Here is a 23006-nt window from a genome sequence, read left to right on the forward strand (position 1 = left end):
TGAATTACATTGGTTAATGAGCACAAGTGTACTGTCTCTGGATATATAGACATCTTCCATAACTTTGAGTTACAAAGTCAGTTTTCCTTAGAGAATTCTTTTTATTTAGTGTATTTAGTGTCTTTTCTCTTTTCATTCCCGACCTTTGCTTACAAATAATGAATTTTCCAATGAGATATTTACTTGGTGATTCAGTAACTATTCAAAATTATTTCACAGGTTGACTTTTTATGAAGAATATTACACCAGTGATATTGCTATTATTGGGTACTAGAGCTATGTCTTAATTTATAAATAGTAAAATGAGTTAACAGAGAGAACTAGTAAAACTCTAGTCTACAATTTGACGTTTTAGAACCTGGGTGCACTTTAAGGTTTGTAACAGTGGAGAAGAGAAGTCATCATAGTGATTTGAACAGGTACGTTTGTGCTGTCAGGTACTCCTAAGGCTACACTCGAGAGGCAAAGTCATACGTATGTGAATAGAATGACATCATAAGGGCTTAGGAGCCACTATCATACCTATTGGCTGTGTTGGTTTTCCAGGATAAATTGTTTTTCTTTGTTGAAATTAGGGAAAGTTGCAAGTAATGAAGATAGGAAACAGTTGCACCCTACCTTAGTCTGTTAGAAGGCTGTTCCTGAGATCACAGCTCCACTATTTCTAGCTGTGGGAGGGACCTTGGGCACGACTTATAACTTCACTGTGACTCAAGTTCAATGTCTATAAAATTGGAATATTAATGCTGCCTCACCTGTTTTTCATGATAAAATCACTAATTCACTAATCACAATCACTAATTCATACAAAGCATACACACCGAGTATATGAACCATCTTGACTTTGACAAATACTTTTTGAGTTTTGTTCTGTACCAGCTTCTTAAAGTACAGCGAATACAGTGCCTCTCCTGACATGAACTTTGCATTCATCGACCTTACATTTGAATAGATGAGCTAGACAGTCAGCAGGTAGTGTACATTGTCTGTCTATAGATACATGTCTGTATTTTAGGGCAAGTTTGAAGTTTGAAGGAAAAGGAATAAAGAGGGACAAGGAAATCATAAAAAGGCTTGGGAACCTCATTAAGGAAGTCTCTTATATTTTATTTTTATTTGTTTTTTTGAGATAGGGTCTCATGTAGCCTAGGCTGGCCTTGAGGTCACTATATAGTTGAGGACAGTCTTTTTGCCTCCCAAATGCTAGGATTGTAAGGGTGCATTACCACACCTGCTTTTGTGCAAAGCTAAGGAATGGACACTAGACTTTGTGTATGCTAAGCACACACTTTACTAATTGAACTATTCCCAACTATTCAGGAAAGTAACTTTTGAAATCTGATAAAATATGCCGTAGTAAATACAAGCTGTTCTTGTTGATATTTATGTTCTCTGTCTGCATACCTTAGGGCTGGCGATTAAACCCAGTTCATGCATGCTAGATGATTATTCTGCCACTAGCAATCTGCCCAGCGCTGTCTTTGAGTGCTTAAGAAGTTAATGTTGAGGTTCTTCCTCTAAATGCATCTTTACAGAAATGTCCTTTCAGGTTGAATTTAGATCAGCCTTTAGAAAATATGTATCTTTGTTTTTTAAACTTCTTGCTCAGGTACTTGTTTTGGCTCCAACAAGGGAACTGGCAAATCAAGTAGCCAAAGATTTCAAAGATATAACCAGAAAACTCAGTGTCGCGTGTTTTTATGGTGGAACATCCTATCAAAGCCAAAGTGAGTAAATACATACACTAGTCCAAAGCTGTGTTGGTTTTAAATCGAAAGAAGTCATGGGAAAGCGTCTTTCTGATTTTTAACAGTCATGCTGGTTTTCCTTTCACAGTTAATCACATTCGGAATGGAATTGACATCCTTGTTGGGACTCCAGGGCGTATCAAAGACCATCTGCAAAGCGGCCGTTTGGACCTTTCAAAGCTGCGCCATGTTGTGCTTGATGAAGTAGATCAGATGTTAGATTTAGGTTTTGCTGACCAAGTTGAAGATATCATTCATGAATCCTACAAAGCTGGTATGTCCTAGTTGAAGAAAGTGTATTAGCAGCTGTTCTTTGATAAAAGCTTAGAAATTTTCATTTCATAATTTTTATTACCTTGTCTCTTGGTATTCTAACAAAATTAAAGTTATTTGGGATCTTTTCCCTAAAAAAGGAAACTATAAAAGCATACTCTGAATCTTCTCTTGATTATTCTGTAATCATTCCAGGTAGATTTACTACTTTATAAACCATTTCTTGAGTTGTTCTTTCTTAAATTCTTTTCTTCCTAGTTTAGTTTTCTTTTGTTTCATTTTGAAAGTTAAACGGATACATTGAGATTTGTATGTTGAAAATTTGCCCCAAGTTTTTCATTTTTCATTTTTTTGTTTTGTTATAAAGTTTGGGGTGATTTTTAAAAGCTGGCTACCTCATGGGACATGAAGAAAACACTTGAATTGTTTTTGTTTGTTTAAGATTCAGAAGACAATCCTCAGACCTTACTTTTTTCTGCAACTTGCCCACAGTGGGTATACAAAGTTGCCAAAAAATACATGCGGTCCAGATACGAGCAGGTTGACCTGGTGGGGAAAATGACGCAGAAAGCTGCGACCACTGTGGAAGTAAGTAGCTTTGCCACCGTGCAGATTTTAGCTCTTAATTGGTGTTTAACATTTGAAGTTGAATGAAGCTGAATTCAAGTTTGAGGTACCTCCTGAAGCCTCACCTCTTTTCCTGCCCTTAGTAAGACACATGGTAGTGCTGGGGACTGTAGCTTAATGGTAGAGTACTTGTTTAGCATTTGTGAGGCTGTAAATTCAGTTCCCAGCTCTCAAAGTAAAGTTAAACATACATTGTATTTCTACAGTCTGAAACCTAGGAGCAGATAGAACAGGAGTGGGGGTGTGTGAACAAGGAAGGCCTAACTTAAAAGCAGCAGTAAAACATGCTGGGACTGTTTATTGCTATAGAGGCCAGGTGTGACGGGGCATGCGCTGAGGAGACTGAGCCAGGACTATCCCATTAGGTTGAAGTCAGTAGAGGCTACACAGTGAGGTACAAGTCAGTCTGAACTACAGTATGACACTGTGAAGAGCTGTCTCAAAAACAGTAACACATCCAAAACAGGGGAGAAGAAAGAAAAGAAGCTAACAGAAGGCAGTTCTTAGTTAATGAGAAAAGAGTATTTATTACTGGGACCAGTAAGATGGTTCAGTGGGTAAAAGGTATCTTTGGCCAAGCCTGATGACCTGAGTTCTATCTCAGAACCTATATAGTCAGAGGAGAGAACTGACTTCTGAAAATTGTCCTCTGACCTCCACACATGCACCATGGTATGCAAAAACATGCAATGCAATAAGTAAGTGTAACTAAACAAACTTTCTTGTTTGGTTTTTGAGACATGGTTTATCTGTGTAGTCCTGTCTCTCCTGAATCTTGCTCTGTAGACCAGGCTGGCCTCAAACTCAGAGAGCTGCCTGCCTCCGTCTCCCAAGTGCTGGGATTAAAGGTGTACACTACCATGAACGACAAAATATTTACAGAATGCTATGTATAGAATCATAGTATTTTAAAAAAATACAGGATTCTTAGCACCTCAACAAATCTAAAACATGTAATGCTCAATGGATTTTTTTAGGTGTAAGCCCAGAGAATGAATATTAACATGATTATATCTTGAAAAGAGGACATTGGCATGCTTTATGGTCAGAGGAAGGATGTTCTCAAACATATGCAAAGATTGAATGGTATAACAAATATGTACTATTATTTAGGCTTTTTAAAATCCCCCTCATATTTTTCACTTCTGCATTTAAAGTATTACCAGCCATGATTTCATTTTCATGTATGGAAGGCTGGCTTCAAATTTCACTTGATAGTAGAAGATGACCTGTAACTTGTGATCCTGCTGCCTTTATGTCCCAAGTGTTGGGATTATTGGCAAATGCCACTACACCTGGTTTCTGTGGCACTGGGGATTGAACCCAGGGCCTCAAGCATTCTTCCAACTAAGCTACATCTGTTGCCCTACCTTGACTTCACCTCTCAGATCTTGAGAATATAGTCATTCATGTAACACTAAGATTGGCTGTTTTTTGTTTAAAGCTTTATTTTTATTTCATATCTATGAGTTTTTGCCTGCATCTGTGGCATTGGATCACCTGGAACTGGAGTTAGATGATTGTGAGCTACCGTGTGGGTGCTGGGAACTAAATCAAGGTCCTCTGGTAGAGCAATATGCTCTCTTTAACCACTGAGATCTCTCTCCCAGCCGTGTTTTGTTTTGTTTTGTTTTGTTTTGTTTTGTTTTGTTTTGTTTTGTTTTGTTTTGTTTTGTTGAGAAGGTGTTTCACCCTGTAGCTTTGGTCTGGTCTGGAACCTCCTTTGTAGAATAGGCTGGCCTTGAACTCAGGTTGCCTGCCTCTTCCTCCCTAGTGCTGGATTGAGGATGTGTACCACCTCACCCAGCTGTTTGTTGTTAACAGTGTCTTGCTATGTAGCCCAGGCTGTCCCATATCTTGTCATCATACTTCTATGTTTTGAAATTATTGGAGTGATATCATACCTGATTCCCCTCCCCACCTTGTACTCTTTGTTTGAAAACAAAACAAAACAAATTCATGTTCTATCTTAGTCATCTCTGGTCTTCATTTTTCTGCTGTGTACCCCTGTCATGTTACTTCATATATTGGGTAAATTGTGGGTTTGATCTGATTCGGGTTTTTTTTTTGGTTTTTTTGGTTTTTTTTGAGATATAGAAAGAGCAAGATTTTGTTGTGGGTGGTATAAATAACTTTTAGTTTTCTTTGTCCTTTTTGACTTACTTTGCATGTAGTTTATAGTTGACATATTACATTAATTTTTTTTAAGAATAATTTAAGCCAGGGTTGGTGGTGCTTGTCTTTAATTCCATTATTGGTGTGTGTGTGTGGTGGGCATAGGCAGGCAGTTCTAGGCCAGCCAGGCTACTTAGTGAGACCTTGTCAAAATGAAAGAAAAAAGGAGTGGGGGCTGGACAGATGGCTCAGAATTCTTGGGTAATACATGCACATGGTACACAGACATACAGGCAAAACATCCACATACATCAAATAAAAATGGCTAAGTTCTAAAATTATACCCAGATGATAGGGCCAGTGAGCTAATCTAATTAATGGGTAAAGGTGCTTGCATCCAACCTGATGATGACCTGGATTTGATTCCTGGGACCTGCATAGTAGAAAGAGAACTGACTCCCACAGATTGTCTCTTAGTTCTCTACGTATGCACCGTGGTATGTGTTCTGTGCAAACATGCTTACACTAAATATATACAGGAAAGATGAGTGGAATAACAAAAACGAGTATTAGATTTAAAATGTTGTGTAACCTTTTTCAAACATTTTATTGTGTTAAATTTGTAAACATTTAGATAGGTTAAAAGGATTTTATAGTGAATATATTTAGATATATATGTACTTAGCATCTAGATCCTATTACTAATGTTTTATTTTCATTTTTGTCTTTTTGCTAGTTTTGATTTCTTGAGGGACTAGGAACTTGCTGTGTAGCTAAGGATTGCTTGAACTCCTGATCTTTCTGTTTCTCATTTGAATTGCACCCTCCTCTTTATCTGTCTTTGGGGTTGGGTCTGGCCACGTACTCTAGCTCAGCAACCTTAGTCTCCTACAGGGGGGCTGCACCACACCTGGCTCATTGCTTTATTTTCTTGGTTATGTACCTGCCCATTCCTGTATTCACCTGGCTTTTATTTTATTTTATTCATTGTTTTTGGTGCTGGAGATTGAATTCAGGCCTGTCTTGTATATAATTCAGTATCATCTAGTATTATATTTATGACAGATAACCACACTTATATCTCCATCACCCCAAAATGCAGCTCTGAAACTTAGTGAGTCATTCCCTAGTCTGTCCTTCCCCTAGTAGGCCCTGGCAACAGTTAATCTTCTATCTTTGTGAATATACCTGATACGGATATTTCATATAAATGTAATTATACCATGTGATACATCTTTGTGTTTGATCTAAATTCAAATAATATTTATTTTCATCTTCTCCCTTCCACCGCTAGGGATTGGCTCCAGAGCTTGTCTATGTTAGTGAACTGTTCTACCATTCAATTACATCCTTACCCCTTCTGCTTGGGTTTCACTCTTAGACAGGCTAGCCCTGAGATTCCTGGCCAGGTATGAGTCATCAGTCCTGGTTTATGCAGTGCTGGGGATCTAATCCAGGACTTCATTTATGCTAGGAAATCATTCTGCCAGCTGAGCTTACAACCTCAGTCCCTTTAAAAAATAATTTGTGATGAAACATAATTTTGCCTTTTTTTTTCTTTTCTTGAAGCATTTGGCTATCCAGTGCCATTGGTCTCAGAGACCAGCAGTTATTGGAGATGTCCTTCAGGTCTACAGTGGATCTGAAGGGAGGGCTATTATCTTCTGTGAGACCAAGAAGAATGTAACTGAAATGGCCATGAATCCACACATAAAACAGGTAGGCCTTCTTTACCTTTCCTAGATAATTGAGACACATCAGTAGGCAAAATTCACTCGTTGTGGACTAAACTTGATAGTTTATTCAAAATAATTTAGTTAGATGACATAGCAAACTTTTTCTTACCTTAAGTCATAATAGGTTGTTTTTCTTCTCCTTCTGTTAACAGTCAAGCCAGGACCTTATTTATGCTACCTAAATAGTATGCTACTGAGCGAGCCCCAAGAAATTTAAAAGTCATAGTATGGGGCTGGAGAGATGCCTCCACAGTTAAAAATAAATGCTGCTCTTCCAGAGGACCCAAGTACAACTCCCAGCACCCAAACAAGGCAGCTCACAACCACCTATATATCCAGCTCCAGGGGAATCTCTCTGGGCACCTGTACTCACTTGTACATGCCCAAACATAGACACACGCGTACACATAATTAAAAGTAAAGTAAATCTTAAAATAAAAATCATAATAAAATTTGTGTTTTTTGAGGTTTGTATGATATTAGGAGGGAATTCTGTCATTTTTCATTAGAAACATTTTAAGATGTTAGTTTTGTGTGTGTGCATGCATGTACAGGCCCCCAGAGGCCAGAGGAGGACACCAAGTGTTCTGCTCTGTCATTTTCTCCTCAGTCACTTGAAGCAGGGTCACTCACTGAACCTAAAGCTATTGCTAGGCCAGCTGCTACCATTTCTCCAATGATCCTCCTGTCCCCTGTCTTCACCATACGTCCAGAACACAGTCATACTAGTTTCTTACATTGGCTCTGGTGATTGGAACTCAGACTTATGCAACAAATGCTCATACCCAGTAAGCCATCTCTCCATCCCTTTTTAAAACATTTAAAATATGGTCTAGAAAATATGAAAATTGATATAATCAAATTTAGTTGGTAAGAATTTTAATATTTTATTTATTTTTTTTGTTTTTCGAGACAGGGTTTCTCTGTGTAGCTTTGCAACTTTCCTGGAGCTCGCTCTGTAGACCAGGCTGGCCTCAAACTCACAAAGATCCGCCTCCCGAGTGCTGGGCCGAATTTTAATATTTTAAACTTGTGTTATAAGAAAGAATTATAGTCTGGCAGTGGTGGCGCACACCTTTAACCCCAGCACTCGGTAGGCAGAGCCAGGCAATCTCTGAGTTTGAGACCAGCCTGGTCTACAGAGTGAGTTACAGGACAGCCAGGGCTACACAGAGAAACCATCTTGACAAAACCAAAATAAATAGATTAAACAAATAAGTTGTTTTGTGTGTGTGTGTGTGTGTGTGTGTGTGTGTGTGTGTGTGTGTGTGTGTCAGTCAGTGTCAGGCTAGCTTCAGCCTCCTGAGTGTTTGGATTAAAGTTGTCTACTACCACAATGGTTCCAGAGTAGTTGTTCTTCTAAGTATAAATATGTTCATGATACTATTCTCCGTATACTCATTCAGTTATTCCCCATTGTTCCACCGGGTGATGTTCATTTGTTCTTTCCAGTCCCAAATCTCATCATTTCACTGTTTCAGCAGTAGTCTTGTTCAAATATTTGTAGTGTGTTTCCCAAGTAACATTTCTCACTCAGAGTCCTTAGCCCTAATGTTTTTGTTTTTTTTAATCAGTTGAGTTCCTTTTTCTAACATTCTTTTTTCTATCTTTTTTTTTAAAGGTTTATTTATTTATTATGTATATAGTATTCTGCCTCTATGTATGCCTGCCAGCCAGAAGAGGGCACCAGATCTCATTAAAACTGTTGTGAGCCACCGAATGGGTTGCTGGGAATTGAACTGGGGTCCTCTGGAAGAGCAGCCAGTGCTCTTACCCCCTGAGCCGTCTCTCCAGCCCATCATTGATTTCTTACTATTGTCCAGATCTCAGCTTCAGTGTCACTTTCCCTTAGTGGTAGATTCTCCTTTGTTACTCTTAGACCACCTTGCACTTGGTATAGCTGTGTCATACCGTGTTCAAAATTCCTGTCAGAGTCCTAGAACCTCTGGCTTGCCTTCCTTCCTTCCTTCCTTCCTTCCTTCCTTCCTTCCTTCCTTCCTTCCTTCCTTCCTTCCTCCTTTCCCTTTTATTTTTTGTTTTCTCTTCTCTTTGTTTGAGATGGGGCCTCACTATGAATCCCACATTGGCCTCAGCTTTCCATTCTTCTGCCTCAACAGCACTCAAATATGCTGACATTATAGGTGTGTATCACCGTGTGTGGCCCAGAGCTAATTCTTTATGACTGTTCTCAAACTGGCAATTCCAGACACATAGCAAGTACTAAGTAAATTAATTTATATACAAAGTTTGAATGCTAAGGGGGCTGGGATGTAGCTCCACTTGTAGAGTTCTTACCTAGCATGCACAAGACCTTGGGTTCACTTCCCAGTAGGTATGGTCATATATGCCATACAGTCCTAGCACTTCGGAGGTAGAGGTAGGAGAATTAGAAGTCCAAGGTTATCCGTATCTAAATAGCAAGTTTGAGCTCAGCCTAGGCTGTATGAGGTCATGTTGTTTTTAAAGGTTGGCTACTTAGGCTTATATACTGTCAGACTTTAATCATGGCTAATGAATTTTTTTTTTTTTTTTTCCTTTTTAGACAGGGTTTCTCTGTGTAACAGCCCTGGTTGTCCTGGAATTTACTCTGTGGCCCAGACTGGCCTTGAACTCACAGTGATCTGCTTGCCTCTGCCTCCTCTGCTGGGATTAAAGGTATGTGTGACCACTTCCCAGCGGCTAATGGATTTTTCACTATAGTAGTAGGTAGGGATACTATTAAAATATTAGGAAAAATGGGCTGGAGAGATGGTTTAGTGGTTAAGAGCATTTGTTGCTTTTCTAGAGTCCTGCACTTACATGGCAGCTAACAGCTGTCTGTCTGTAACTGTAGATCCACGGTATCTGACACCTTCTTCTGGCCACTCTGGGCACTGCAAGTGGTGAACAGACATCCATGCAGGCAAAATACACCTACGTATAAAACAAATTAGGAGAAGTATTTCTGGCACAGATACCAATCAGTACAGCAGAAGTAGGTTCAGCCTAATAAAAATTACAGAAATACCAGGCTGGAGAAATGGCTCAGTGGTTGAAGAGCACACTGACTGCTCTTTCAGAGGACTTGGGTTTGATTCCCATCATCCGTGTGGCAGCTTAGAACCATCTATAACTCTTGTTCCAGAGAATCCATGACCTTGAACACAAGGCATGCCTGTGGTGCATAGGTGTACATGTGGGTAAAATACCCATGAACATAAAAACAAATACCAAAACTAGAGAAAAGCAAATTAAATGATTGGGATATAATTTTTGCCTATTAACAAGGATTATGATTTATAATAGATTGGCATTGGTGGGTAGAGTATAATTAATAAATATAGAACATTGAAAGGTAAGTGGGTACAACTAATTTTTTTCTTTCTTTTTTGAGACAGGGTTTCTCTGTGTAGCTTTGGAGCCTGTCCTGGAACTTGTTCCTTAGACCAGGCTGGTCTCAAACTCACAGAGATCCTCCTGCCTCTGCCTCTCGAGTGCTAGGATTAAAAGAATGCACTACCACCGCCCAGCACAATTAATTTTTATAATAGCTTGGCAATAACAATTAAAATCTTAGGAGCTAGAGAGGTGGTTTATTGGTTAAGATTACTTTCTGCTCTTGAAGAGGACTCGGACTCTATTCCCATCACCTACTATCAATTGGTAGCTATCAATTATTGTACCTCCAGTTCTGGGGATCTAATGACCTCGTCTGACCCCCATGGACACTACACATACGTGGTGCACAGACATACACGCAGACAAAACATTCAAAAACATAAAAATAAATATTTTTTAAAAGATTTATTTATTATGTATACAGTGTTCTGCCTGCATGCCAGAAGAGGGCACCAGATCTCATTACAGATGGTTGTGAGCCACCATGTGGTTGCTGGGAATTGAACTCAGGACCTCTGGAAGAACAGCCAGTGCTCTTAACCTCCGAGTCATCTCTCCAGCCCCATAAAAATATTTTTTAATAAAAAAGTTAAATTTTTTTTCTGGGTATTGAATCCAAGGCCTTAGCTATATTTAGTAGTCCTCTTCCAACTGAGCTCCAAATATTCATTATATTTGATCCAGAAATTCAGTTTCTAGGTAAGTATGCTTCTGAAACACATATGGGCATATCCAAAGATGAAAGTAAATTGTTTTTCACTGCAGCATTGTTTCTGTGAAAATTTATATACAATACAGATGTTCATCAGTTCTTTAGTGAGATACTGCTAAAATAAGTCTTTGCGTCCATATGAAAACAAGTTTGTGCATCTTAAAAAATTTAGTGGAGCAGGGCAGTGGTGGCACATGCCTTTAATCCCAGCACTCAGGAGGCAGAGGCAGGTGGATCTCTGTGAGTTGGAGGCTAGCCTGGTCTACAGAGAGATACAGGACAGGCACCAAAACTACACAGAGAAACCCTGTCTCGAAAAACCAAACAAAAAGAAAAATTAGTGGAGTTTGTACTTACAGATATCAGAAATGGCTGCATTGTATTAAATTTATAAATTAGGTTGTAAAACAGAACATATGTAGTTTCTCTCCCCCTCCACCCCGTTTTTTTTTTTTTTTTTTTTTCTGTTCTTTTTTTTTTTTTTTGAGACAGGGTTTCTCTGTGTAGCCCTAGCTGTCCTCTGTATACATAATAAACTCTTTAGCCCAGGCTGGCCTCAGACTCACAGAGATCTGCCAGCCTCTGCCTCCAGAGTGCTGGGATTAACGGCATGTGCCACCACTGCCCGACTGTAGTATCTCACTTTTATGGAGACAGATTTGTACCATATACTAGTGAGTGAATTGTGTTTTTATTAGAGACTAATTTTTATTTTGTGTATGAGGATTTTCCCTGTATGTGGTATTCCTACATGCAGTACCCACGGAAGCCAGAAGAGAGCGTTAGATCTCACAGGAGTTACAGTTCTGAGCCACTATATAGAGCCTGTGAAGAGCAGGTGCTCCTAACTGCGGGGACATCTCTCCAGTCTCAGTCTTGTGTGTGTGCGTGTGTGTGTGTGTGTGTGTGTGTGTGTGTGTGTGTGTGTGTGTGCGCGCACGCGACAGAGGGAGGGAGAAAGAGAGGAGAATTGGGTATCTGCCATGATGAGTGAGTGATGGTCAGAGGACAACCATGGATGTCAGGCCTGGCTTTCCCCCTTGTTTGCCTAGCGTAGCTTGCTGGTGAGCTTCTGACATCCTCTCTGAACCTCCATCTTTTTGTAGAAGCATTAGGATTACAGACACTACAGAGTCTGGCTTTAGAAAAAATTCTGGGGAGTCAAGCTCAAGACTCATTCTTGCTGAGCAAGTACATCAACCCTGAACCATCTCCCCAGCTCTGATGTATGTATTTGATTTATTCTTGGTTTTTTTGAGACAAGGTCCCACTATGTACCCATGGCTGACCTGGAGCTTGCTTAATAGACCAGGCTGGCCTCAAACTCATAGAGATCCACCTGCCTCAGCCTTGGAGTGTTGGGATTAAAGGCACTTACAAGAACCCTGGCCTTGTGTATTTATTTTAAAAGAACAAAAATGTACCAGCTAGTTATGGCAGTAAACCTATAATCCCAGTGCTCAGAATGTAGAAGGAGTATAGCAAATTCAAGACCAGCCTGGCTTATACCTGCCTTAAAAAAACTACCAGGGCTGGAGAGATGCCTTAGCAGTTAAGAACATTGCCTGCTCTTCCAGAGACCTTGAGTTTGAATTCTAGCTCCACAAGTCTTTAAAAAGAATAAAACTTAGCTGGGCAGTAGTGGCACCAGCCTTTAATCGCAGCACTCCAGAGGCAGAGCCAGGCGGATCTCTGTGAGTTTGAGGCCAGCCTGGTCTACAAATCGAGTTCCAGGACAGGCACCAAAGCTACAAAGAAACCCTGTCTTGAAAAACCAAAAAAAAAAAGGAATAAAACTTACTTTTAATAAACCCAAACAAACAGAAAACTTGGGCATGGTCCTTGTAATCTGCACATTCAGGAAGCTAAAGCAGCAGGGTAATGAGTTGGAGGCTAGCTTGGGCTACATTTCAAGACTATCAACAGTACAAAAGGAAGCAGACAAACATGTTCAGTCCAGCATGCATAGCTCAGTGATTGAACTATTCATCCTAGGAAATACTTGACCTAGGATGAACAAAGGATTCGATCCTTGACACTGGAAATATAATAGAAGTTGTATAAACTATCTTTCAAACTATTAGCAATTAATTATTTCTTAGAGGCCGATATTAAATAAGATTTACATTTTATGCAGTATATTTTCTGGAATGTTTTGGGTTTTAAATTTTTTACATTTACTTCTGTATTTAGTGTTTGCACACATGTGCACATGCCACAGTGTTGAGTGTGGAGGTCAGAGGACAACTTGTAGGATTCTGTTCTTTCCTTCCACTGTAAGGGTCCCAGGAATTTAACTGAGGTTGGCAGGTTTGGTGCCAAGTGCCTTTACTTACTGAACCATCTCACTGTGTTTTTTTTTTTTTTAAACGAATTATACATTGTTATTAAAGATAAAATTTAAAAAGAAACATAAGAAAAGGGCACAGACTGAATGGTGTTGGGAAACCAAGTTATACGTATAAGATATACACTTATTATTTTTTTTGCTTTTTTTCAAATAGAATGCCCAGTGTTTGCATGGGGATATTGCACAGTCACAAAGAGAAATTACCCTGAAAGGCTTCAGAGAAGGTAGTTTTAAAGTTTTGGTGGCAACCAATGTGGCTGCCCGCGGCTTGGACATTCCTGAGGTTGACTTGGTGATTCAGAGTTCTCCTCCACAGGTAGGAAATGAGGTTTGATTTGAACAATCAGAATAGTTTTGTAAATGTTACTTTATGAAGTATTGCTTAATATGTGAAAAATATATCTTTCATTTGTTGTTGATCCTAACCTATGTTTTGTTAGGATGGTATTACATTGATCAGATGTACCACCCTTATAAATAAATAACTTCGTTGTTTGCATCTAAAGGTTGATCAACCTAGGTGGTGCTGACACACACTTTTAATCCCAGCACTTGGGAGGCAGAGGCAGGTGGATCTCTGTGAGTTCCAGGACAGTTAGGGCTGTTGCACAGAGGAACTTGATCTCGGAGGGGGGGGGGGGATAAGATTGATCAGTAAAATACAGGAGCCAGGAATGTGGCACATACTTATAGTCCCAGCACTTTGCAGGCAGAGGCTGAAGGGTCATTGCGTGTTCCAGGCCAGCCATTGATACATTCCAAATTCCTGTACAGAACTGAATGATGGCAACAACATACACATCTCATTAAGGAATTATACAGAGTTTCATATACAGAATGCTAGTGTATGTGGATAAATAGCTGGGAATTGAACTTAGGACCTCTGGAAGAACAGCTAGCGTTCTTAACCTCTGAGCCATCTCTTCAGCCCCCAGATTAATAGCTTTTAATCGGTCTCTTTATTCCAGAATTCTAGCATATAAATTACTTGTGATGTCTTAAAGTACAGAAAAATTGAATGTAGTTTTGCTTTGTTTTTGATCAATAGTCTCAGACCAGGCAGACCTGAAACTCTTTTTAACTCAGGCTGGCCTTGAACTTGATGCCTCAGCAGCCGCTGAGTACTGGGATTACAGGTCTGCACTACCATGCCTAATTCTTTTTGGTGTTCTTGAGGTTGGCCTTAGGCTTGGGTCAGCTCTCTTGCTTCAGCCTTCTGAGTACTGGTTTCAGGTGTGTATCATGGCTGGCTCGCTTGTCAAGTTTATAAATGAATTTTCCTTTTTCTTGTTAGGATGTTGAATCCTATATCCATCGCTCTGGACGCACAGGTAGAGCTGGCCGGACAGGAATTTGTGTGTGTTTTTATCAACCAAGAGAAAGAGGTCAGCTGCGATATGTGGAACAGAAAGCAGTGAGTAAAGTTACATTATTTCAGTCCTATCATCTGAGTGGTTCCGTAGAAGAGAGGTTTTCTACTTATTCTCACAAATACACCTCCCCAGTGTTTCCCAGCTTAAGCTGCATTTCGATGTCAAGCATGTGGAGAGCTAAATTTGTATTAGTTGCAGGACTTTGTTTTATACAGCTTTTATTGTGAAGCCAGAAGATCTGACATGCTCCTTTTTCTTTGAATTTCTCCCTTGATACTAAAGTTGAAAGTGTGTTGTTAATGGTTCCAGTATCATTGTGACTACTAAGCATTGTGAATGGGTAACTGATTCTGATTTGGCATTGCTATTTTAGTTAGGTTGATAACACAATAACCAGTTTCATTAAAAAAATACATTTTTATGGTCTGCATTTGCTTGTAGTCTTTCACATTTTACCAGCTACCTTTATGTTTATTTTTTATATAGTAATACATTTGTAAAACTAAAATGGTAAGAAAATGTTGACAGATTAAAATGACATCTTTTTCTCCTTTTGAATCAACTTTGTTTTGCAAGTGAAATTCCATGATTTAACTAAGGGACAAGTTCTTTTGTTTTTTCTTTTGTAATTGATTATAGATGATTTGTTAGAAAAAGCTATTTTTTTCATCTGCTAGGGCTTGGAAATCTTTAAGTCCAAGAATGGAAATTCAACAAACTATATTAATTTAGAAATTAACTATGACTTCCTTTTTCTTTAATGTAATTCTTTCATTTTCAGGGAATTACTTTTAAACGTGTAGGTGTTCCTTCTACAATGGATTTAGTTAAATCTAAAAGCATGGATGCCATCAGGTATGCTTTCTGACCTTGCTGAGTAATTCTCTTCTATATTAGGCTGTTCATCTTTAAGCTCTCCTAGTTCCAATGTGAGAAAATTTTTGTCAAGGTTTTTACCAGAAGACATTTAGTTACATTATTATATGAAAATGTTACTCTTTCTTTTCCCATTGATGATCTTGCCTTTACTTTTCCCTCTGTATCTTGACCAAGAACATTTACTATTTTTAAACCATAGGTCTCTGGCCTCTGTTTCTTATGCTGCTGTTGATTTTTTCCGACCATCAGCTCAAAGACTGATAGAAGAGAAAGGGGCAGTGGATGCATTGGCTGCAGCATTAGCTCACATTTCTGGTGCATCAAGCTTTGAACCACGATCTTTGATCACCTCTGATAAGGTAGAAATGTGTGGGGAAGTGTATATTTGGCTAGAGAAAGTTAAAACTGAGCCTTAGCAGTTATACAGTACATTACTGAAATACTGCATTGGGTTCCTTCACTGTATTAAGGTTTTGTTGTTGCTGTTGTTTTCCTTTTCTGTCTAGAAACATCTTTCTCTTCTCGTCTTGTATACATGGCTGCAATCCCAGCACTCTGCAGGAAGACTAGTACAATAAATATCATTTATCATCCACCTTAATTCATCAACTGTTAATATTGTGCAAAGATGAAGATATCATTCCTAAATATTTCAACTTGTGTCTTCTAAAAATAATGACATTCTACTTAATCACAGTATCACAGTATAATCTGCTTACAAAGATGGCTCTTTGTATCAGTCATTTGATATCTGTATTTAGATTTGCTTCTGTCCACACAAAACATAGCTCTCACTCCAAAGGGTGTATGAGATAGTTTTATTTTCAGCTGTATGTGAGTTACCATGAATTTGGATTTAGGTCGATATGAAGGATGTGTGCCACCATGGAAGTGGTTACATGTGCTTTCATAGTCACAGAACTAAAAGTCATTAATTGGAGAATTTATTACATACATTGGTATAGATATCAGATAGGCAGGTTACAGCCAGGTTGGAAAATCTGTTTTAGATTTATATGTTAGATGATAACATTCTTAGTTTTTGGATTTGCAGAAGCTATTGGTCTACTAAGATTGTAAAGTTTTGTTGTTTTTTGTTTGGTTTTACCTGACAATTGAAAGACTGTAGGTCAAATACAGAGGTGGGCATCAAACAGCCACTAGGATTTTTTTTTTTCTGAGACAGGGTTTCTCTGTGTAGCTTTGGTGCCTGTCCTGGATCTCGCTCTGTAGACCAGGCTGGCCTGGAACTCACAGAGTTCTGCCTAGCTCTGCTTCCCGAGTGCTGGCATTAAAGGTATGTGCTACCGCCACCCAGTGGCTACTGGGATTTTGTAAGCAGGGGTGGTGTAAAAAATTTCAAAGATAATTTTGCTCTGGATTTGTAACATTCCAAATTGCTAAAGTTTTAATCAGTCAGCCAGGCTGGCAGAATGTTTTTTTTCCCCCTTTTGAGATAGGGTTTCTCTGTGTAGCTTTGGAGCCTGTCCTAGAACTCACAGAGGTCTGCTTGCCTCTGCTTCCTGAGTGCTGGGATGAAAGGGTGACAAGCTGACAGAATCTTAAGCAGACATGTGGCTTGTGGGCCCCCATCCTTCCATCCCTGTCCCTGGGAATTTAGTTCTTATCATATCAAAGTGTATAAAGAAATTCTGGAAAGAAAAGAAAATTATCACTGTACCAGATGGGGCCAACTGAAACTTGGATTTTTCATTTTATTAGTTGCCATAGAACTACAAAGTGAGTAGATTTTGTAAAGGCAAAGTAAGGATTACTTTTATATGTATAGGGGTGTCTATGTTCTGAGTTTGTGTAGCACTCCTGTGACCTGCTTGCAGGTTAGTGTCAGATAACAAATCTGTCACACCAGAGCCATTTGTTGCAAGTGGTTCAGAGATTTGTTACTTACTGGGATATAAGTGGGGTGGGGTGTGAGTCTTGAGAAGGGACAAAGGAGGGAGGAACGCCACTTGTCACGTAAACCATTTTAAAAGCATATTTTATTCTCTGATCATCTATATGGTGATCCGTTAGCACTGAGTACATAGAGAATCCCTAAAAACTCATCAGATACTTTATAAAATAATAGTCAGGAATGATGGGTGTGACTATAATTTCAGCATTCAAGAGGCTGCTAGCCTGGGCTACATACACAGCTAAACTTGTCTCAAAACCAAACAAAAGCCACAAGTGGTAGCTCATATTTGTGATCCCAGCACTCAGGAATCAGAGACAGTATGCTCAAAAATTTGAGACTAGCCTGTTGAACATGAAGGTTTTAGGCCAGCCAGGGCTACATACAGAAAACCTGTATTAAAAAACAACAACAAGCCAGGCGGTGGTGGCGCACGCCTTTAATCCCAGCACTCGGGAGGCAGAGCCAGGCGGATCTCTGTGAGTTCGAGGCCAGCCTGGTCTCCAAAGTGAGTTCCAGGAAAGGCGCAAAGCTACACAGAGAAACCCTGTCTCGAAAAACCAAAAAAAAAAAAAAAAAAAAAAAAACAACAAAACCCCAGTGGGTGTTTTATTTATTTTTGAAACAGCCTTTCAATGTGTACCTTTGGCTGGCCTGGAACTCACAGAGATTCCCTGTTTAGCTGTGAATCACCACCACACACCAACCTGAGTATTTTATTTTTTGGAAACAAGGTCTTGCTGTATATCCCATGTTGGCCTTGAAGTCCCAATACTTTTCCTGCTTCAGCCTCTCAGATAAACAATTTTTTTTGAGGTCACTTACTGCTAATCCTTGTCCTGTGAAAGGATTCTTTGGCTGGCCAGAGAGGTGGCCACATCTGGAATCACAGCAGTTGGGAAACAGCAGGAGACTGCTGCAAGTCTGAGGCTAGCCTAGCCAAGAATAATTTAGTAGATAGATCATTTAACTTTTAATTAAATATCTTGGGAACAAAGTACAAATGCCTGAAATTCCTCTTAGGGATTAAACCATATTTGAAATCTTAATTTTTTAAAATTTTATTTTATGTCTAAGAGTTTTTAACCTGAATGTTTGTATGTGCACCATGTGCATGCAGTGTCTTCAAAGTCAGAACTGTAGTTAGCACTGGCTGGTTGTCAGCCACCTTGTGGGTACTAGGAGTTGAACCAGGGTCTTCTGGAAGAGCAGCCAGTGCTGGCTTTTTTTTTTTTTTTTTTAAAGATTTATTTATTTATTTATTATGTATACAGTGTTCTGCCTGCACGTATGCCTGCACACCAGAAGAGGGTACCAGATCTCATTGTAGATGGTTGTGAGTCACCATGTAGTTGCTGGGGATTGAACTCAGGACCTCTGGAAGAGCAGCCAATGCTCTTAACCCCAGAGCCATCTAGCTCTGAAGTCTTTATCATGAATGTCCCATAATGCTTGGTGCCTGTATGACTTCACTTTTTCATCACTCTTGATTTCTCTGTCTGAATCTATTTGACTTTACTTCTACATTAACCCACTCCTGCAAAGACCTTCAGCCTTACTCATTTTCTCAGCCCCCTTCCCCTTACAGCTGTGTGCCTTCCTCCTTTATTTTGGCCTCTGCTCAAATATCATCATACTCGAGAAATCTTTGCTGATCATTCTGGTCCTCTCTTCACTGTTTTACATTCCCTAGTCCTGCTATGCTATTCTTTATGATACATGTCACTGACATTTTATATCCTTTGTTACTATCTCCATCCCCCACCCCCTGTAAGAAAGCCATGTCCCTGAGAGAAAGGTCTGTTTGTTATTAAATATCTAGCCCTTGGCATGCTCTAGGGAACATTATAGGAGGTAGTCACTAAGTATTTGCTAGGTAAATATTTCCATGTTGATACTTTTGCTGTCCAAAGAAGCTTCATGGAACAAGTAATTTTTATGTGGTAGTCCTCCAAAAGTTTGAAGATTTTGATGTCTTTTTTTTATTGTTAAGTAACTGACTTTTAATCATTTTCTTATTTCTTCACTACTTTTCCCCCAACTCCTTCTGTGATGGGTCTAATTCTGTCTTGTAACATGTAGAACGTAGTCTCTGTGTGATCTGTAAGTGCAGTGTACAGAACATGGTGCTTTCAGTGATTGTAAACAGCCTTCTAATACAGTTTCAGAGAAGTGAGTTTTTAGTAGCCGTGTTACACTGTAGGCACACTGCATGGTAACTGCGTAATAACTGAGAAAGGATCACAGAGTTCAAACTTATTATCCTGCTGCTGAATTTCTCCCAAACCTAACAGGACTTTTATTTCTAAAGGGGTTTGTGACCATGACTCTGGAAAGCCCAGAAGAAATACAGGATGTCACCTGTGCTTGGAAAGAGCTTACCAGAAGGCTGAGTAGTAATGCTTTATCTCAAGTAACCAGAATGTGCCTCCTGAAAGGAAATATGGTAGGATTTTCTAGATAATAAGCATTTTAACCAGTTATTGATAATATTTATATTTATAAAGACCTCAAAGATTTGGGATTATATAAATGGTACATTCCTTCAGAATGTTAAGTCATTCTGCTTTGTTTGGCTAATATCTAAATCTTTGTTGCTATTATTATTTTGAGACAAGGCATCCCTATGTAGCCCATGCTGGCCTTGAACTCATGATCCTTCCCTGAATGTTGGGATTGTAAGTAGGTGACACCATACCTGTCTAAGACTTAAGCAATCTAAGTTTCTGCTATGGTATCCTTGCCATGTGTGGTTGTGTGTTTATTTTTTTTTATTTTTTTATTTTTTTGGTTTTTCAAGACAGGGTTTCTCTGTGTAGCTTTGTGCCTTTCCTGGAACTCACTTGGTAGTCCAGGCTGGCCTCGAACTCACAGAGATCCGCCTGGCTCTGCCTCCCAAGTGCTGGGATTAAAGGCGTGCGCCACCACCACCCGGCGTGTGTTTATTTTTTAAGACTAGTTTCTGTGTGTATCAGTTGAACAGCTCTTACAATTAAGAGAATGCGTACTATTATTTTTTGTTGTCTGCTAGTGGTTGCTAATGAAAGTAATGATATGATCTCCTTTGAGATGGTATTTCATAGTTAGCCTTGAACCTCTTGCTCCTCTTCATTCTACTGCCTAAGTACTGAGGTTACAGGCATATGCCTGAGTAAGTTACTGTGAAATGAAGTCATTAAAGCTAATTAAAGCTTTTTTTTTTTGGTTTTTCGAGACAGGGTTTCTCTGTGTAGCTTTGCGCCTTTCCTGGAACTCACTTTGGAGACCAGGCTGGCCTCGAACTCACAGAGATCCGCCTGGCTCTGCCTCCCGAGTGCTGGGATTAAAGGCGTGCGCCACCACCGCCCGGCTAATTAAAGCTTTTTTGTTTGTTTGTTTTTGTTTTTGGTTTTTTTGAGACAGCATCTCTCCATAAGCCATGGCTGTCCTGGAACTCACTATGTAGAGCAGACTGGCTCACAGAAATCTACCTGCCTCCGCCTCCCTAATGCACTCACTGTCATGCCCAGCTTAAGCTTAATCTTAGTAATTGGTTTCTTTTAATATTTTGAGATAAAATAACTAAGATTGTTTATCTAACATTACTACATAGATTATGTAGGTGTATCTCAGTGAGATTTAGGTCAGCTTGGTCTACAGAGCTAGTTCTAGGATAGCCAAGGCCACACAAAGATCCTGTCTCAGGCAGGTGGTGGTGGCTCACACTTCTAATCCTAGCACTTGGAAGGCAGAGGCAGGAGGATCTCTCTGTGAGTTCTAGGCCAGCCGTGTCTACAGAGCTAGTTCTAGGATAGCCAAGGCTACACCAAGAAATCCTGTCTTGAAAAATCAAAAAAAAGAAAAAAGAAAATCATCTCTCAAAGTTTAGTGTTACCTTCAATAAAGAATTGATACAGATACATGAATTTACCGCTCTCCCCCCCCCCACAAAAAAACTGCACAAACAAACAAAAAAAAAAACAGTTGAGGGAAAGAAAATTAAAATTAGACCACTAGTCCAAATGGGTTATTCAGTATTAATTTTAACTAATGGCCACCAAGGCCACAAGAAAAACACTTTCTGCTCCAAATTTTTAAGAATCCAAACTTGGGGTTGGGGATTTAGCTCAGTGGTAGAGTGTTTGCCTAGCAAGCACAAGGCCCTGGGTTCAGTCCTCAGCTCTGAAGAAAAAAAAAACAAAAACCAAAGAATCCAAACTTTTAAGAATCTTAGTCTTGGGGCTGGAGAGATGGCTTAGGGTTGCCGCCTGCTCTTCCAGAGGTCCTGAGTTCAATTCCTAGCCACCACATGGTGGCTTACAACCATCTATAATGAGATCTGGTGCCCCCTTCTGGCCTGCAGGCAGAACACTGTATATGTGATAAATTAAAAAACAAAACAAAAAACTTAGTCTTTTGCAGTGCTTGGGTTTGACCCACTGACTTGCATATGATAAGCAAGTACCATACCACAGACCTGTGTTCCCAGCTTGTCACTAATGTTTTAAAGAAATTTATTAAAAGAACCATTTTCTTTTTTTCTTCAATCCAGAGTTTCTCCGTGTAGTTCTGGCTGCCCTGGAGCTAGAGATCTGTCTGCCTCTGCCTCTCAAGTACTAGGATCAAAGGCTTGTGCCACCACTGCCCAGCTAGAAGGACCATTTTCTTCTAGAGAATATTCTAGGTACTTCAGTCTTACTAGTTATACCTAGTTCTATCTGGAATTAGAAACTATAGGATGGACTGCAGATCATCTGTGCTTATGTGTCATCTGTTTTGATTCTGTAAACAGTCATGGAATACATATTTTTGAAAATTATTTATTTTATATATATGAGAGCTCTATCTGCATGTATATCTTTATTTCAGAAGAGGGCTTCAGATTCCACTATAGATGGTTGTGCGCCTCCATGTGGTTACTGGGAATTGAACTCAGGATCTCTGGAAGAAAAGTCAGTGCTCTTAACTGCTGAGCCATTTCACCAGCCTGGAGTACATATTTTTTAAAAGCAAAATGCAATAAATGTTAATTAGTAAAATTAACTCATGTATCTAAATAAAAATCTTTTTATTTTTCTTTTAGGGTGTTTGCTTTGATGTTCCTACAAGTGAGTCAGAAAGATTACAGGTATTTAAAGTTTTTTATTTATTAAGTAGCTGGGTATATTTCTTTAAAAAAGACTGTTTTGAAAAACTTAGAGTCATTTATTATGCCTAAATCAATTAAGAAAGTCCTTAATATGAAATATTGCCTGTCCCTTAATTAAAAATTTATTATATGTAATTTCAAACATAAATGATAATTGGGGGCTAGAGAGAAGTTCAGTGGTTAAGACCACCTCCTACTCTTAGGTTCCATTCCTAGCATCCACATGAACATTCACAACACCAGGATCTGACACCTTCTGACCACCACAGGTACTGCACGCACATACTTGTAGGCAAGACACTCTCATGTGTAAAAAAACTTTTTAAAAGAATTGTATAATGAGTCACCATAGGTGCATAATCAGCTTCAACAATTTGATAATTTTGTGGAAAGTTTTATCAAATCCTTTCTGTCCACTTCCAGTGTTTACAGACAAACTCCAGGCATTTTTTTTTAACTTTATTTTATTTTATGTGCATTGGTGTTTTGCCTGCATGTACGAAATGAGGATGCCAGATCCCCTGGAACTGGAGTTTCAGACAGTTGTGAGCCACCGTGTGGGTGCTGGGAATTGAACCCGGGTCCTCTGGAAGAACAGTCAGTGCTCTTAACTGCTGAGCCATCTCTCTCGTCCCCTTGTCATTTCAACCTTAAGTATTCCTACATATTTAAATGTTAGGGATTTAAACATAATCATAATACTATAATTACTTCTATACAACTATTCTTTTTTTTTTTTTAGGTTTTTCGAGACAGGGTTTCTCTGTGTAGT

At 39.3% G+C, this 23006-nt stretch overlaps 1 protein-coding gene across 2 annotated transcripts in view; it reads left to right on the top strand.

Moving 5' to 3' along the window:
- Window positions 1-23006, top strand: part of Ddx50 (DExD-box helicase 50) — a 33649-nt gene that overhangs the window by 8589 nt on the left and 2054 nt on the right. Inside the window, exons 5-14 of one of the 2 annotated variants that reach the window (XM_052744860.1) lie at window positions 1610-1727; window positions 1837-2022; window positions 2464-2609; window positions 6333-6482; window positions 13094-13255; window positions 14234-14353; window positions 15094-15167; window positions 15391-15550; window positions 19418-19552; window positions 22169-22213. In XM_052744860.1, the coding sequence (XP_052600820.1) occupies window positions 1610-1727; window positions 1837-2022; window positions 2464-2609; window positions 6333-6482; window positions 13094-13255; window positions 14234-14353; window positions 15094-15167; window positions 15391-15550; window positions 19418-19552; window positions 22169-22213 (1296 nt within the window). The remainder of the gene's footprint in view (window positions 1-1609; window positions 1728-1836; window positions 2023-2463; window positions 2610-6332; window positions 6483-13093; window positions 13256-14233; window positions 14354-15093; window positions 15168-15390; window positions 15551-19417; window positions 19553-22168; window positions 22214-23006) is intronic. The other variant, XM_052744861.1, reaches the window with a different exon arrangement.

The sequence above is a fragment of the Peromyscus californicus genome, unplaced genomic scaffold (genome assembly GCF_007827085.1).
Source record: "Peromyscus californicus insignis strain IS unplaced genomic scaffold, ASM782708v3 Scaffold_19__1_contigs__length_69161282, whole genome shotgun sequence".
NCBI classification, from domain to species: domain Eukaryota; kingdom Metazoa; phylum Chordata; class Mammalia; order Rodentia; family Cricetidae; genus Peromyscus; species Peromyscus californicus.